General features: G+C 35.4%; 1 protein-coding gene across 1 annotated transcript in view; it reads left to right on the forward strand.

Annotated features, from left to right (window-relative positions):
- Window positions 1-1,036: 1,036 nt before the first annotated feature.
- Window positions 1,037-19,447, forward strand: part of LOC124535374 (progestin and adipoQ receptor family member 4) — a 66,095-nt gene continuing 47,684 nt past the window's right edge. The window contains exon 1 of the mRNA XM_047111583.1: window positions 1,037-1,678. Coding sequence (XP_046967539.1) covers window positions 1,306-1,678 — 373 coding nt within the window. The 5' untranslated portion in view covers window positions 1,037-1,305. The remainder of the gene's footprint in view (window positions 1,679-19,447) is intronic.

A 19,447-nucleotide genomic window follows, 5' to 3' on the forward strand; every position in this document is an offset into this window, starting at 1 on the left:
AAAACATTTATACAAACTTGCGATTTTATTAATAACTAATGAATAAAATATTTAATAAGTTTATTTATATGAGACTTACATAATTAGATAAATAATTACATTTTAGAAATGAGTTAATGCTATTCGATATTATTCTGCGCCGCAATTTTCTTGCGGACGTAGTCAGAGATGTTACTAGTATCATAAATTCATACGTTATGATAATAAGACTAACCGTAATAATATTGCTATCTCTAAGTTTTGTCAACAAGCGGTTTTGTTTGGTTGGAATAATTTTCTAAAAGCGAATGTCCGACACGAAGCGAACTCTACCTACAGATACTTGAATACAGCGCTCACATAGTAATATCGTAGGTATTTTTCCCTTAATTCATACTATAAAAATTAATGATTATTATTTAATTCATTGATTAACATTAAACTAATGTATGTCTCAAATATATAATATGTATGCAGCACATACTGCATGCATAAACTATATACATACATTACATAAGCATGATCTTCATCACACGCCCCTCATCTTATTTCAGGTAATGAGTATTTACAATTTTCAACATTAGATGCGGCCGTGAATACATACTTGCTCCTTACATTAAATTATAAAATTTATATTACATGAAAACTATGTAAGGATATTTTATAGATTATTATTTACGTAATTATATTATTACACCCTAATAAAACACATACGTACGTTCAATTAAGTTAAACAAGTTATTTTTAGAAACATAATTTATTTAATTATGAATCAAGCAAACCACATTGAACAGTTTATAGAAACATGATACAAGTATAAGATTTATTAGTGCTGTTAGTGCATTTAGTAAAAAGTTAATTTATACTTAAATCAGAATTGCTATTTTATCAAGCAAGGCTCTTAAGTAAGTGTTCCATATCTTCCAGGCATAAACCTTTTAAATGATAGTAACGAAAGACGAGCGGGCCTGGCGGGAATCAGCTGATCGGTATTGCGCAGTGCGCAAATATAGGGTGAGGGGAGCGAGGGGTGGAAGAGCTATGGGGTGTGCGGCGGCGCCCGGCCAGTCGCGCGCCTCCGCGGCCCACCCCGACCACACCGCGTACCTCGCCGACTGCTCGCCACGCGGCTCATTCTACCGACCATACTGACTTAAAAGGAAACCCACCTTCTGAACGACCAGGATCATCAGCACGATCTCGCTCAATGATTTACCTGTGATATTCGTACAAGCTAACGACACCGCAAGTCATGCGGGCAGGGAAAACACCGCGAGCCGCCTCGCAGTCTCCCGCTCTTCCGTGCCGAGCACATACTTTTGCATTATGAGAGACATTCAGAGCGTACCTGACACATGTACAAAAATTTTCGATATGTCAATTCAAGAGGTGAACGGTAAGGGACCTAAAAAAAGGAAAAAGTCATTGGAACAAATCTGTGATAACGAGGGGCAGCGTGCGGAGTTGAACGAGAATGCGAGGGAGGAAAATGAGGAAGGAAGTGTGAAGAATGCTGGTCCGAGAGCAAGTCGTGCGGAGGTCGGAGAAGGCGTGGAGCTGCTGCATTGGCGCGACATGCCGAAGCACTTGCAGTTCAACCCATACGTGCTCACGGGCTACCGTCCGCTGCAGAGCTGGGGCGGCTGCGTACGCAGTCTCTTCTATTTTCACAATGAGACGATTAATATTCTTACTCATGGTAAGTAAAAACCTATTCATATTAACTCATAGCACATTTACGCGCCAACTCGCAGAGTAATAAAATTGGGTTCATTACATTTACGGTAGTTTTAATAGAAGATGACTTAAGACAATAAAATACCAATAAAATAACAATAAAATTTGACTCGTGATAGTAAAATATAAAAATGATATCATTGCAATGCAAGTAAATTTTATTATATAAGATATAACCATATAATTGCACTCACCCAAAACTTACAATTACTATTAAAACTTAAAAAGGGGCTACTTTTTAGACACCTGCAACACCATTTTATTTTGTTAATGGTGGAAATTATTGTAGAATGAAATGTTTAACTTTTTTAATGCGTTTTCTTCTAACGTTAAAGTACATTTAGATATAAACGATTTAAGAGATATGCAAAATTGGAAAAATAAACATCGATTTAAATGAGGGTTGAAGTAATTCCGTTCTTTGTTCAAGGATATTTGTAACTAAAAGCCAACCACGGCGAAGGGTTGATCCCCTCATTTTTATTGGTACCCAAAGTTATTGGCATCATTATTCTCTCATTATGTTACAATTTTGACGCAAAGTCACATACGCACATTTCGTCCAAAACTTATTTCATTAATATGTTTAAAAAGTAGAGAATAATAGTAATAATATAGACATTAAAAATGAAAGTTTCCGTGATGCAGTATCATCATATTTCCAGAAATAGTGATTTCAGTGTTTTAAATTTTTAAAATTGCAACGATCATGTAACTGCATGCTACAATTAAATTTATTGAACGCAAGTAGCGATAGCGACAACGTCGACGCATCGTAGTACATACTGTTAAAATGTTGTAAATATTCAATGAAGCAAATTCTGAATTATAGACTATTTACATAATACATTCCTATGATAAACTATTTAAAACCGGTTAGCAAATATTGTAAGCACATAAATATTGCAATTCGACTTTATAAAACTAATTAAAATCGGTAGCAATGTGTTTACGATAGTTGCTTTACCGATTTATTAAAAATCATAAATCTTCACTTACGGCTAATGTCTATGCATTTGATTTAGTTCTCTGTGGGGGATTATTGAGCTTCGTGAGATTCAGGATATTTAGACTGATCTTTGTGGTATAAAAAGAGCTTGTGCTTGTGATGTGTTCACTTTTATGCATTTCTATTTTATGGTAGTATGGTCGTCGACGATTGCGCCCACTTCACCAGCATGCGGCCATGTTTTCGTTGTCTGCGTGACGTAACCTTACAATCATTTTATATTTATTGAAGATGATTAAAATAAATAAATAAATAAATAAATAAATATGAGACAGCATCACATACATTACCCTGATCACAATGTATGTATCTAAAGCACTTATGTTATGGAAAATCAGAAGTAACGATGATACCACAAACACTCAGACCCAAGACCACATAGAAAATTAATGATAATCTATATCGACTCGGCCGGGAATCGAACCCGGGACCTCGGAGTGGCGTACCCATGAAAATCGGTGTACACACCGATCGTCAACGGAGGTCGTCAATTTATATATAAAGTGTATCTTCATCATCAGAAAGAGGCAGCGCGAAATAGTTGGCTGGTCTGTACTTTACAGGATTAACCGTAAACTCTTTCTTACAACAGTCCATTAGCGCTCAGAAAGTTAAGATGGTGTTCGTTTTGTTAAATTATATTGTGTAACTCAACAATAGAACCTTGCTGAAAACGCGGACTTGAAATGAATATGCTTTTATAATATCTACTCTTTATTTACGTACTTTTATTTTATTTATTTATTTAAGATTCACCAGTGGTAAGTACATCAACACATACAAAGGTATGCAATTTTAATACAACTTAAAACTAAATGCATTACCTATTAAGGTGAATACCACTTGCAGAGATACAGTTGGAGATGACAGACTTACAAATAATTAATTGTTAGTAAATCAAGGTTAATTAAAAATGACAAGAATTAAAATAATAGTAAAACGTACTAACTTGCTCAATTACGATTATTTATTAATGTGGCCAATTTATAAGTCTGCAGATTCAGAGGACCCAGGTTCGAACAGCGTTAGACCAATAAATTATAAATTGTTTTCCTTGGACTTTGGTTGTGCCATCAGATCAAAAGAGTTTGCATTTAAAATGTTACGTTTGCCTGTGTTACGTAGACACATGTGCAATTTCGAAGCTATTGTTTGAGGTTAATCGTAATAGTTAGATAAATCGTCAAGTTAAATCAAGTCTACTCAAGTTTTTAAAAACTTAATACCATATGAATCAAGTATACGGCTTCTGAATAATGAATCGTGAGTCTAATCGGCATAATTGCGAAATAACATTGTAACTAGCAACCCAGCACGAATAGAACATATAATAATTTATTTCCTCGCATGAATAATAGAGGAAAGTTAAAACAATATTTGTTATTATTTAAATCTTCATAGGTATTGCTGTGTTGTAGTAGTATAATAAAAAACACATTACTCGAACACGGTACTCGTGTATTCGTAAAAGAAGTTACATTGACACATTGATTAATAACTCAATAACTTATGTACTATAGAAAAATGGTTTTGAGAGGCCTTTTATTGCCTTTTTTAACCTGTCGACAAATGTTTGATATAAAGGCCTCCTCTCCATTTGAGGAGAAGGTTTGCAATATATTCCACCACGCTGTTCCAATGCGGGTTGGTGGAATACACATTTGGCAGAATTTCTATGAAATTTGTCACATGCAGGTTTCCTCACGATGTTTTCCTTCACCCCTGAGCACGAGATAAAGACAAATTAAAGACATGAATCAGCGGTGCTTGCCTGGGTTTGAACCCGCAATCATCGGTTAAGATTCACGCGTTCTAACCACTGGGCCATCTCGACTTAGCGTAAGCCTATTTTATCTATATTAACATTATAAATTTGAAAGAAACTGTCTGTCTGACGCTCTTCCTCAACCAAACCGCTGAGCCGAATTTGATGAAATTTGGTATGAAGCAAACTTAAACTCCAAGAAAGTGCACAGGTTTTTTTAAGGTATAGGTTGGCATACGAGTATATGGGCCACCTGATGGTAAGAGGTCATCATCACACATAGACAATGACACTCTAAGAAATATTAACTAATCTTTACATTGTCAATGCGCCACAAACCTTAGAAACTAAGTTGTTATGTCCTTTGTGCCTGTAGTTACACTGGCTCACTTATCCTTTAAACCGGAACACAACAATACTGAGTACTGTTGTTTGTCGGTAGAATAACTCATGAGTGGGTGGTACCTACCCAGACGGGCTTGCACAAAGCCCTACCACCAAGTAAACTTTTTTTAACATATGACAACTAATACCCTTAAACGCGAGCGAAGCCACGGGCGACAACTAGTAATAATGTAATTTAGTTATGCAATTATTAACAACAACAGTCTGTTAATTTAAACTAACGCCTCCTCACCCTTTGAGGAGAAAGTTCGGAACGTATTCCACCATGCTTTTCCAATGCGGGTTGGTGGATTAGACACATGCAGGTTTTCTCACGATGTTTCTCTTCTCCGCTGAGCACGAGATGAATTATAAACATAAATTAAGCACATGAACATTCAGTGCAATTAAAACCAAAACATACAAACGTACATGTAACTATTTGACCAATCCAGATGACACAGCATCATTTATACCGAGATTATATTGCGCGGCGAGTCTCTGGTAATCCATTATTTATGACATTTCGCTGTATTGATATTAATTCTGTCTGTATATTTTCTATTTACTTAGTAAAACAGTTTATGACCGTACAAAAATGGCTAGCGATTTTCATGATCAGTGGGTAGGTTATATACTACGGCTTTCTATATGAAAATAAGATAAGCTAAAATAAATCTATTAGAATATATGTAATACTCTGTATTTATTAATTATAAATCGGAATTAATGATTACCGAGTATTAGCAGCAGTAACATTTCGTTATGGTTTATATAAATCGTTATTGCATTATATAGACAATATTAAATATATCACAAATTTAAAAAACATTGATAGACTCATTGAAAAACAATGTAATTGAAATGAAATTGCAAGTAAATGGTAACATTTTCTTGTCTTATTTATATCAAATTCATAACAAAACGATTCGTAATAAAGAGAAATACGTAATCGTATTGTATATTATGTGCATGTATCCATCAATCAATCAAAACTCACACCAAGACGCCAAAGTTAGTAACTTGAAATTAGGAGGTAATATGGGCTTAATAACGTAGGGAATACAGTTAATGAATCTGACTGAATTTAACGATTAATAGAGTGACATATACATTTGTAGTTAGAGATGTCCCCAATTGAGTTTTCCGGGAGGTTATAGTAAGAGATTTTTATCTCTTCCGTTTATGCATAATTCGTAGTATTAATATTCTTCTTCTGTACTTTTGTATATTTTGAGCTATACAGAATAAAAATAAATAGATAAACTGCAATTTCATATTAACTTAAGTGTTCTTAATTTAAACACATATAGATCATGGCATGGCATGGAAATTGTGGTGAGGAATGTGGAATCAAAATTCTGACTGTCTGGCCAAAAGCTACCAAAACATTGAGTTTTTATGGAATTAAGATATTTTAGTAAACTATATGTATTACTCGAAGAGTACTATAACTGCAAACGGAATAAAGGTTATTTGGAATAAGAGACGAATATTTATGGCACTTGTTCATTCAGCACTTTTCACCACGCCTCCCAGCCTTCAAACTGTTTCTCTGCGAAGCGTTTCTTTTATTTTAGAGAACCAGAGAACCAGAGTTGGGTCATTGAGTCTCTTGCTTTCCTCGTGACTAAATCTAAAGGACAGAATAAGTGCAAAAGTCTGGATAGTGATAAGAATTCTTTTTATTGTTTAAGGGAACTTGAACATACTATGTAATCTAATATTGACCCCGTTCACACGAACATCTGTGCTCAAAACATAGCGGAATTATAATCCGATATTTTTAAATATTTGTTAGAGTATATCGCTTTCGACTCGGGCCCTGACTTTTCATGTCGTATAGCTAGAAGCGAATATAATTGTTTAATACGTATGTAAATATTGATTAGAATAAAAGGCTGGGCTAAGCCTCTCTTTTTCCTAAACACATGGTAAACAACATCTTAAAATGCGAACGAAGCCGCGTGCGACTACTAGTTTGTTAATAAAACAGACATAAAACATATAAAATTATTTAAAATGTGTTGGTAATTGTAAGCAAGTTTGTATTTAAAAATAAATATATCAACATGGTGGTTTTATGAGCGATAACAAAGAAAGCGGCATATAATCATTGACAATTTCAGTAATGAGGCGATTACTCATAAATTATTCGCAGCGATGGTGGCCAGCGTGAGTGCACTGGACTGGCGTAATTGTATGAACAAACGAAATTATAAGCCGCAAGTTTGTCATTTAAATAATATAAGTATTATTCTCAAATTGTATTATTTTATGAAAATTTATTTATCAAAATAAAATGGCAACTTGGTATAGATTGTTAAATTACTTCAAAAGTGCTACAAGCACTCGAATTAGGTATATTTTGATTTTAAGAAATAGGTAGTAGGAAGGGATCATCAATAGGGCCCATTTACTAGTCCACCCACCACCGCTGATAGACATCAGCCACATTAAAATGCTCTATTTTATTAACAGATATTTTTTCATCATTTAAGTATATTTATATCTATTTTCCAGAAAAAGCAAAGTATACTAGCAATATAATGTTTTAATTGTACATAATTTATCGCTAATGCTTAACATGTCGAACAATATTACTCGTAGCTGCCGTAAACGCGTACCCCGCGTCGTTACAGTGATGTCGTCTCGATGTTAAATACATTATGAAGATGGGCACGTATGCCGTAATCGTATTGTTTATATTTAATGACGTTAAGGTGTACCCACAAGAATCTATATTTTATTTTAACTAGTATTCTGTGTTTTTTTTTTATTTGAATCATCAATTAATAACTTTCAAATAAATAAACGTAACTTCTACCACAATACCATTATCGTAAACATGGATTATTTTTTTTAAATGTTGTATTTATTAGCGACTGATAGTACCTATATCTATTTTGGTAAAGTAATCCCAAAGGGAGTCCTGAGCTCTGAGATTAAAAATAGCCTGAAGCCTTGTTATTGGAATAAAAACAGTAAAAATCTGTAGCGTCACTAAAGTAATATGCCGTCAGAGAGTCTGAGACTGTCATGATTATACAAAGCTGATTAATTTATCATGGTCGTCCACCTCCTATTAATGTTCCTCTGCTATATCTACGATAATATCATAATTACTAATTGAATCAGTTTCTTTTTAATATTCGTCAATATATTGTCTGCTTTTTATTTATTTGACGACATATGCTTTTTCAGTTACCATAAATACCAGCTACCTCCTAACCACACCATTCTTGGTAGTCTTTTTTATGACTAGATGTCAAATGACCTAAAATTATTGCTATAATAATGAGTGATAACTTAATTAAATATGAATCCAAACGTTTAAAAACGGTAATACTTTTTGTGTTGCTAAGTATATTGATACTTTTATTTGTAAAAAAGGTTACATGTATTTTTATTTTATATATTATCCGATAGGGTCATGAAGAATGAAAGTCTCTTTTCACTCAGTCAGTTTTATTTTTTTTACTCTACGAAAGAATGTTTTCTTTAGATAAAATAAAAAGTGAGCGGCCATTTTCAATTACTTTTAAAATACAAGCTAGTCAGCTTCGCAATAAGTCATGACAAAGGGTTGCAACAAGGGTTCGGCAAACAATACAACACATTGTATATGTTTCGCTCGATAAATGTACGGTACAAGTGAAGGTTTTTAGTTTTTGTTAGTGTTCCTCAATGTAAAATAAATTCATTAAAAATAATAATTAGGTAATGTATTTGGTGAAAAAATTTTCCTCGATAGATTTACGTGCACGTAAAGGAGGTCAGCTTGTTAATAAGCAAGACATACCTTAGATTCTTTATTTGTCAAAGCTGAGAACGTATCGAAAACAATAGTGACCAACGATTGGCCACTAAGCATACGCACACTTGTAAAGTAGTATGTCGCTTGGCGAGTAGTAAGCGTAGCTGTCAAGCTCATCGGATAATAAAGTTGGTTTGTTTACTTTGCTACTTTTGTAGTGCGAAGCTCTATATAAAATAATCTAAGTCATATAAAGGTGCCGATCAATCTTCTTCGCGTCATCCATCTATTTTGCACACTAAGCATTGAATTGTAGTCTTTATTCGAATGAGCGTATACATATCTATTGCTATATGATTATAAATTACATAAATTCCATTTACATAGGAATAAATAGATATTAAAACTCAATGTATTAAACTATTCAAATTGCAAAATAAAAATCTTTAAGTATTTCATACATATGATTCAATTATGTATGCAGTTTAAAATTTTATTACGAGAAAAACTGTACGAAAGCTGACAGTGCTGACGAGCTGAGTGTAAATGCATTACTTATTTAATCAGATCTGTTACACGTCAAATTCGCGTATTATTTCGCTTACTTTATTATAGTTTTTCAAACTAAGAATGAAAAGTTTTATTTTTTTATAAAGTATTACAAACAAAAACAACAACAACAACAGCCTGTAAATTTCCACTGCTGAGCTAAAGGCCTCCTCTCCCTTTGAGGAGAAGGTTTGGAACATATTCCACCAGGCTGTTCCAATGCGGGTTGGTGGAATACACATGTGGCAGAATTTCTATGTAGTTTGTCACATGCAGGTTTCCTCACGATGTTTTCCTTCACCGCAGAGCACGAGATGAATTATAAAGACAAATTAAGCACATAAAACAGCGGTTTGAACCTGCAATCATCGATTAAGATGCACGCGCTCTAACCACTGGGCCATTTCGACTCGTTAAAGTATAAAATCCTTGTTAAATTAACGTGTACGTAATCGAAGTCAGTTTCCTGCTAAATCAAATAAGCAAGAGATACACAGATCAATCAGCTTTGTCATGTGACTCAGCTGTCTGTCATGGACACCAATAACTGAATTATATTAGATGGATATATGGATGAGCCATATCTGGATATCACCAAATACTTATGCAAAAAGACTACATTTATAAGTCATATTAATTGTATATAAAATGTGTACTTTATAACATTATTTATTTCTAAAATTAAATATCTTATTATCGCGTTAAATGATAGATGATGAGTGATTAAATAAAAATTAGGAAGCCTAGTAAAAAGTATACAAAAAATCCAAATTGGAACATGCCTGTGAGTGGAATGTTACAGTTTCTATGTGTTGTTGGTAGGTAAGTGAATAATAATTACAATATACTGCAGTTATATAATATACGTTGTTTGGACAGTATTAAAAGAAAAGTTTATAGTTAACAAGCCAACAGGTGACCGAAATCTTCAGCGAGCGATACTTGGCGATCTGCCAAGCGTTGTGTAACGATTTCAGGTTAAGGTTGTATTCATAGCACGTACAATGTAGGAATAGCATAAAAAATTTCAGTATTATATAAGCATACAAATAGGTATCGGAAATTTCGTTTCATTTTGTCTTCATCAAAGAGAACATATATTTTATAAGTTTTTTATTTATGTGAAGTTATTTAGGGCCATCAAAATCATTACAGTGTATTGCTATACCTTTATAAATTGTTTGTCAAAAATCCCGAAATGACGTTACGAGAAATGTAAGGCTTTTAATACACTTTGGACCAGCTTGCTGGGCCAACTCATTGGGCCAACGCGTTGAACAAACGAATGCAGGCGCAGTCGTTGGCGGCCAGCACGGGCTGGACCGTAGAGACAAATTGAGTGGTGTTGGTTTTTGTGCACACTTTAAAGGATCATGGCGCTCTCCGCCAAGAGTGATCACACATTGGCATACAATTCGGTTCGTAGTTGAGACAGTTTGTTGTACTGAGAGAGACATTGATATTGAGAGCAGATATATTAAGATATATATTGATATTGACTATGAATAGGCATGAGTAATTACAGTTTTTAAGTTACGATGGTAGTGTGGAATAGATATGACATAACACAAAGTATAACTATTTTTTTACGAAATAATCCCATAATATAGAATAGTAGAAACGACCATTGTGAGAAAAGAGTAACTTACTTTTGTTATTTACTCAAATATTTTTCATAAATACTTAGATCTTTGAAATTTAAAAGATTGTTGTTAATTTTAAACATTATCAAGATGTTCAGTAAAATTATTTATTTATGAATACATTTCGGTATAACCAGCCTAATCGTCTTAATTTCACTCATGATCTATCAAAGCTCGAATAATGTACGAGTCAGATCCTAGCCGATTTAGAATCATAATATTCATTTGTGGTTTAAATATTGCCTCAGTCAATTAATCTAGTCATACACGTTCATATAATAATATAATTAGTTGTACAAAGATATTTCGGGAACCTGTAGGCGCCATGTTCGAATTTATTCATATCAAGCGTAGCGTCTAACGTCGAACGATAAGTACACCATCACGTAAGCACCCTTATTATGACGCATAACATTGGCCCAACTTCTTTTGAATCCAACATGCATTTGTGGCTTACGACTTAAAGGTTGTTTATGCACGGATTCCCAAAAACTGCAGGTCTCAAGGCATAACCAAATAAAAACTGTATAAATCGACCACGCAGTACATCCTCCCGTAAATAAAATATAACTATGCTTTTTTCTGTCATGTTTAACAGTTGTCATTCTATTTCAACTTATTTACACAAAAAAAATTAATAAATGATATATTTAAAACTTCCTTATGAATCCTTCTGCCTATTAGTGATAACCGCATGAAAATCCGTTCTGTAGTTTTGGAGCTTATCGCGAACACACAGACATACATACGCGGTCGTGGGACTTTGTTTAATAATATGTAGTCATTTTAATGAAATATTTGTTATCAAAACATAAACAAGCATTAATTATAAAAAATACTTTATAAAATATGCCATAATAATAAAGTGTGCATAGGTCACGAATCGAAAACGCGGGAATGGCATGTAAGAAAGATTGGTAGCGCGCGGTACAAATAAAACATGTTTGAAATTGTTCATATTTCATACACGCTCAAGCCATTTTATGAAACTACAAATATATATTACGCAGCCTTCTATATAGATGCCAAAAGATATTTTTTAGTCTGTAGACTCGAAGTAAAAATGGTGAACAAACATATTTTCTTTTCGTAAAAGGAATGCTTTGTTCTAGCAATTTGCATACGTTATTATCGGCTTTAAATTCAAATTCAGTCTTTTATCTTCAACCAGCTGAGCCCGCTGCTTTACCCTTTTTACATTTAGAATATACATGAATGACCTATGGTAAGGTGTATAAACAACTGACGATTAAGATTACTTCTAATCTTTTTAGGGTCAGAGCTTAATGGTAGGTGGCAATTTAACCACAACATGGTTAAAACAATATTCAAATCTGCCTCAGTCATGGAAAGACAATTGTTATAAAGAATACATATAAAATTATCATACAATTTGCATAAACTGTGTTTCTTTATATTATATTTTGCAAAAGTATGAATAAATGTTTCTGGCTTTAGTTAGTACCAACTCGTTAATGATCCTTTGTTGTTCAAAGGCCTCCCAGTCTGTCGAGAAGCTTAGCGGATTCTTTTACGCATCTTACGTCTCAGAATTTCTTCTGGGACCTTTTAACGATAATTATATTAATTCGGAAGACAATACAAATATAACAGTTTATTTAAATATATATTTATGTAGTCTCTAAGCTTTGAATCAGTTGTATTTACCAAAATGTTGTATAGGCTTAGCCACGCAAATAAAAGTCCTGTGGAAAATTCTATTCTCCGCCATAGTTAACTTCGTAACTTTCAGCAGGAGTAAATCGAATTATGTGCCGGATGCCCATTTAATATCGTCGATATCAGATACTCGGAGCTGGAAAATGCGGAAATTGAATTCTTCTCTATTCCCATACGACACCCTTGATACCAATTGATCTGTTTCGTGTTAGTAAAATTCTTAGATTACGTCCGCGGCTACGATCGAGTGCGCTTCATTTTAGAAACATTGCGTTTAAATGAGGCTTCAAAATTATTTCAATTGAAATAATGTACTGCAATGTCATTTTATAATTTCCTTATAACATACCTAAACGATTATAAACGATGAACGATTTGAATAAATGTGACGAAATCATGCTCTCTTGTATTTGATTGTGTATTGACATGTATATGTTCACATAAGAAATCTAACAAAAAATAAAGCTATGAAATCCGTGAATAGACTTTTGAGTCTAGTACAAATAAAACAAATTGCTACTGATAATTAAAATGTAAATAAAATATCATATATGAATTCGTTTTGATTGTACTAGCAATATAAACCCTGAATGTTCGAAAACTTTTCAAATTTCTCATGTATACTTCTTGTACATATTATGATACGAAACAGAACGCGAGTTTATGTTTATTTTATATAATCTGAAACGTAAAAGCTAATAACTATAGAATACTGAAACAAGCTCTATAATTATGAACTACACATTAAGCTCAGAGAAGCGGGCAGGTTAAGTAATAATTCAACAGCAAAATCAAAAAACATTATTTTTAAATTATAAAATATCATAAATATCTTTAATTAAACCTGATTCCAATTATCGTCATTAAGATTATTTATATTGTTAAATCATTAAGACATGTATCTAAGTCTATACGGTTTTGGTGACCTTATTTTTAAGGGCGGAACTTTAGGTTTTACAAAAAAGATACGTGTCTATTTGCTAAACTGAAACGCTGAAAACTAAACAAAGCACTCGTGACGCTTTGCACGCGCTACAAAATTGTGCAGGAACATTTTTTTGTATATATTTAATGTAAACTATTCGTTTATAAATGTATACAATAATCAGAAAAAAATAATAAATAAAAAATCTTACAAATCATTAATGCTGAAACTGCACTATATAATTAATTTTATCACTATTTCAGACATCAGCAATTTTCTATGAATTATATGTATATTCAAAGTTTATGTGATTATATACCGTGTTATTATTTAAAACATTACGTTCTCACAATCCTATAGGTTTTACGAATAACAATACTTTTTACACAAACCGAATTAATACTCAGCTTAGGCCTGAGTACAATAGGATGATAATTGAAATCGGAAACAAGCTTTCTACTTTATGATCATAAATTCGTGTGATTATGCTAAAAAATACGTTACTCCCTGGCTGGTGGAACAATAAGGATGGTCAACTTAAAGCGGATCTTCGAACTCGTGTTATGATGGTTACTCATATTGCAAGCATAATAGATAGTATAGATCTGTACAAACTTGTGCCAATAATCGCATAAGCTGAGCCAAACTTACTGTGGTAATCTAGGATATATTCTAGATATATTTTAATCGAGATCCATTTATTTGAATAAATGAATAGGATATGAGAGGTTCGTCAGAGCCTTGGTAATTGTTATTTGGTATACATACATTGGTTTACTTTGTCTGTTTTGTCGTTGAAAATATTCTCACAAAATTTTATTAATTTTATTTACGCAAGTTGTTATCTGCCCTCTTCGCTAAGCATTGATGAAATAAAAGGGAGAAGAATCCATGTTTCACACGGTTAACCTAATTTGTAATTCATATTTGTTTTTTATTTAAAGACTGTTAATATTTTTTTTATTTATTTAAGTCCCAATGTCATTGCAAGCTAATTAGGAAGTTAGGTAAGTAGATTGCATTGTTTGCACTGAGCGAACAAAAACAACAGACAGAAAAGAAATTTTGTTAATACTGCATTGTCATCCCATTGTGACCTATATTTAAAGTTTAAAGTGTCTAGTTCATCGGGAAGTTACTTTAAAATCGATTGCAAAGTTCGTATCGCTAGACAAATAAACAAAAAGTAAGACGAGAAGCGAATTAATGAAACTTTGAAATTTTAAAATAGATTGTGCTATAAATAATATCGCACGTTTTAAGTGAGCAGAGATGGCCCAGTGGTTAGAACGCGTGCATTTTAACCGATGATTGCGGGTTCAAACCCAGGCAAGCACCGATGATTCATGTGCTTAATTTGTCTTTATAATTCCACTCGTGCTCAGCGGTGAAGGAAAACATCGTGAGGAAACCTGCATGTGACAAATTTCATAGAAATTCTGCCACATGTGTATTCCACCAACCCGCATTGGAACAGCGAATAATAAACTAATTAGTCAGAATTATCTTGCATGAAAAAAGCTATTAAAATTTTAGTTTAAAAAATATGTCCGAAAATTTTCAAATGATATGCATAAACTTTGTTATTAAAAAACAGACAGTGATGAACGATGTTGTGTACGCAACGAGTATGCTACGATGTGACCAAAAAATATTATGCGGAGAATTTAGGCTCTATAATCGGCAATTTGCCGACCTCAAAATACCCGCCTTAAAACTCCTACTTAGTTTCTACAAAATTACCTACTGTAAAAATGACGATAGGAAATTTTATTTGACGAAGATTTAAAGACATGGATACATTTTAAGTAGTTCTTCTTTTTATTTTTAATCTGTATTTGAAAATTACAGATTTTAGATTATAGGTTAAACTTTACGGCACAACTAAAAGCCATTACACTAAGAATTGAATTGAAAAACACTTTACCCAAAGTAACGAATAACCATATAATATAACATGGCTGGTCTTAAATATGATTGCTATTTTATGTCGATGTCTAATTAAAGTTTTGTATCAACGTTATTCAAATGTTGTAAATAGTTTTAAACAAATAAAGCTTTTATTTTATGCGATAGTTGACAGGAAAAAATTAAAAAAAAAATCGAAAATGAATAATATAATTCTAATTGAAATCGTTTTAAGCTCTCTTGATTCCATTACATACATCCAGATTCGCCTCAGAGTAAATACATACTCGTACATAACATTTTGCAACTTGCTCGGTACGGTTGTAAGTTTAACTTCTGCTACGTCACAGTTTTGTATGACTAGCCGTAGCACTTCAACAGTCAGTACAATTTATATCAAGAGAATATTTAGCCTCAGTATTAACATTTGTTTTATTATATCAGTGTAGGTATCATGTATTTTATTAATATTAAGAATTAATTATATGCGTGTGCACTATTTTTGTTAATGTCTACGGCCCGCCGCTAGCTGTTTTGTCGCCCGCGTGCAATACCTATTATGCCGCCCTTTTTTTGCTGCAAAAACGCATACCACTATTCCTCCACATGAGGTGGGGTGTATACCTGCTAAAAAACCAACGTTAGCGTCCCACTCTGTCTTTTTGGAGGATGTTACGAAATGTGTATGTTTGTGCATACTACCGTGACGTCCTAACGGTAGGCTCACCTCTGCGGAGTTCCACTTCCTAGGGAATTCCCAGGGTACAGAAACCCTTAACCCCGGGACAATTATGGCGGGAGGAGAAGACATCCATAGCGAAGACCCCTTCTACTGGTCTTCTTCGGCGAAGCGGGTCAGCAGCACTGTTCCCACGGTCCCGTAAGATAAGAGCCTTGTTACGAGCATGAAGGGAGTCCAACCCTTAAACCAAAAATAGGTGTATTTTCCGTCCAAGTACAGAATCAGCAAACAAATCCCATACCATTGCATCAAGGTGTGAGACGAGGGGACGTTATTTCCCCCAAATTGTTTACTAATTCAATGGAGGATATGTTCAAGACGCTGAACTGGAAAGGACGTGGCATCAACATCAATGGCGAATACATCTCTCACTTAAGATTTGCTGATTCTTCTATGCGTATCGGCCTACGGATGAACTTGGATAAAACCAAGGTCATGTTCAATGAACATGTTCTACCGGAACCGATTGCGATACACGGTACCGTCCTCGAAGTTGTTCAAAAATATATCTACCATGACCAGACTTTGCGATTAGGTAGAAACAACCTTGAGGACGAGGTGAATAGAAGAATTCAGCTGGGTTGGGCAGCGTTTGGAAAATTACGTCGAATCTTTACATCGTCGATCCCACAGTGCCTTAAGACGAAAGTCTTCAACCAGTGCGTCCTACCCGTCATGACATACGGAGCCGAAACGTGGAAACTCACGGCAAGGCCGGTCCACCAGTTTAAAGTCGCTCAGCGTGCTATGGCAAGGGCTATGATCGGCGTTTCTCTGCGGGATAGCATCAGAAGAAATGAGGCGATCCGCCATAGAACCAAAGTCATCGACATAGCCCACCGGATTAATAAACTGAAGTGGCAGTGGGCTGGTCATATTTGTCGCAGTACCGATAACCGTTGGGGAAAACGTGTTCTAGAGTGGAGACCGCGTCTCGGCAAACGTAGTGTGGACGTCCTCGGGCACGGTGGAGTGACGACTTACGAGAGACGGCTGGTAGGAGCTGGATGCGAGTAGCCCAAGAACGATCTCAGTGGCGTGCAATTGGAGAGGACTGGACATATCCAGCAGTGACCGGAAATGGGCTGGACTGGATTAGATTTATTTATTTACAATAAATAAAAAATACAATGCCATAGAGCGCAAGCAGGCAAGGTGTTTGGTTTGCTCATCAATGCCAACGTAGAAGGACCTCCTACGTTGGCATTGATGAGCTTTAAGCTGAGTTGGACAAAATGTTGCACGAAGCTCCATCCAGGATGAGGCCCTGACCCTTCATATGTGTCTGCACCTTAATTGCCGTCTCTTGGAGGGCGGTAGATGCTCCTCGAGGAGACCTCAGCAAGGACCGTGGATTGGGAGGCCCTCCGTATTAGTTAGAGAAACCATCAAGACCAGCATCTCGATTCGATCCACCGTGAGCGACACTCTGACTTTAGGGCCGCCATCTGAAAGGTTCGCCCCGTCACCGTGACACAACACACCCATCCCGGGCGAGGTCGGTGCCCGCAAGAGCCAGTCAAACCAACTTCAAACGCCGGACAAGTCGTCCATCGCCCCCTCCCAAAGGATCACCTGATCCTGGAGGTATGCCCCAACGGCCTTCTGAGATAGGAAGGCAACTCGTGATATCGAAATGGTACTATGGTCTCGAAAGGAAGACGGCGAGCTTGAAGTCTAGCGAATATCTGCTGATGTTAAGTAAAAATATAAAGTATAAAACGCCAAAGTGTATAAATGTAAAATATAAAAAAGGCATGGGCCTTTTAGCCCGTGGATGCCGTAAATTAAATTAAGAAAAAAAGAAAGGAAGACTATTGAAGTCGTTCGCCAAGTCCGGTGATACCGTTAGGACTACGTTCCCTTGGACCACCGCCTCCATTGTCCGGGTCTTCAGGGTGTTTTAGGGCATCGATGGTTGAATGACCCGCCCTTTTTCCCGGAAATAGCTCCCCGATCAGTCGCAGGAGATCTGGCGGTAGTTATTCCGTAACAGGAGCGCCGTGTGTCCGGAGCTTCCCTCGCAAACAACGATAGGGGCCCCCTTTTGCTCTCTGTTTACTTAACGCCTTTTCTAACTCTTTTTTCAACTGACGATGTACAGCCCACAGGTGTACCTCTAAGTTTGTGTTGAGCACGTTGCGCCTGCGACAGCGAACGTATGCCCTCCGCGCCCGGTTTAACGGTGCCCGTAGCTCTGCTATTTCGAGCGACCACCAATATAACTTACGGCGTGATACCCTACAAGCCGCCCTACGACAACGCCCTACTACAAGTAACGGATACCTAATCTACCAATTGATAAGGAAGCTTAAAGGGGATTCTCCTAACTTCGACAGTATTGTTTTTCATAGGATAACAGACGGACGGACTTTTAACTTTACTGAGTGCGATATTTTTCGATGCTTTGAATAATTTATTTTACTTAAGGATTTGTGGGAATTATAATAATGACTTGAATTAGGTACGTGATGTATTGCTCAATTTGCCGCCCCCTGGACGTGCCGCCCGCGTGCGGTGCACGCGTCGCACCCCCGCTTACGGCGGCCCTGTGTCTACTACCTAATACACATATGTGTACAGAAATGCAGAAATATTTTTTCATTTAAAACTAAGCAAAGGTCAACTTGATAAACATTCCAAGAGTTGCAAGTAGTCCTATGTGCAGGTGCAGTGCGCATTCAAAGCTTAGAGAACAAAAGTAATACTCACAAAGAAATCCCTCTATTTTTCACCTAGAGCCGTGAACGCGGAGCCCTTGCCTTTAGATATTTAAAGTTTATATGTGACATCAGCGTTTGCTTGAAACTTCTATTTTGATTTCATAAATATTTACTAGCAGTGTTTGCTGGGTTCAAACCCAGGCAAGCACTGCTGTTTCATGTGCTTAATTTGTCTTTATAATTCATTCGTGCTCAGCGGTGAAGGAAAACATTGTGAGGAAACCTGCATGTGACAAATTTCATAGAAATTCTGCCACATGTGTATTCCACCAACCCGCATCGGAACAGCGTGGTTTAATATGTTCCGAACATTCCGTCAAAGGGAGAGGAGGTCTTTATCCCAGCACTGAACAAATCTCTAAATATTGATAAAAATAACTAAATGTTTATTATAATTTTAACCAAATTTGTATGAGTATAAATTTTAGCATGGTAAAAGTGATTAAGAAACTTAAAATCGTTTTTTGGGTCAGATTCGTTCCAATGAAAATGTGCAACCTTGCCAAATATAAAGTAGATCGCAACGAAGTATTGTTTGAACTCCTCAACGAAACATCCAAACCGAATACAGAGTTGGACGTGCATTGTAACATTTTTCAAACCTTTGCCCGAACAAATTAACTATAAAATTGATACAATATCGTTT

This window comes from Vanessa cardui, chromosome 14, assembly GCF_905220365.1.
Source record: "Vanessa cardui chromosome 14, ilVanCard2.1, whole genome shotgun sequence".
Classification (NCBI taxonomy): Eukaryota; Metazoa; Arthropoda; class Insecta; order Lepidoptera; family Nymphalidae; genus Vanessa; species Vanessa cardui.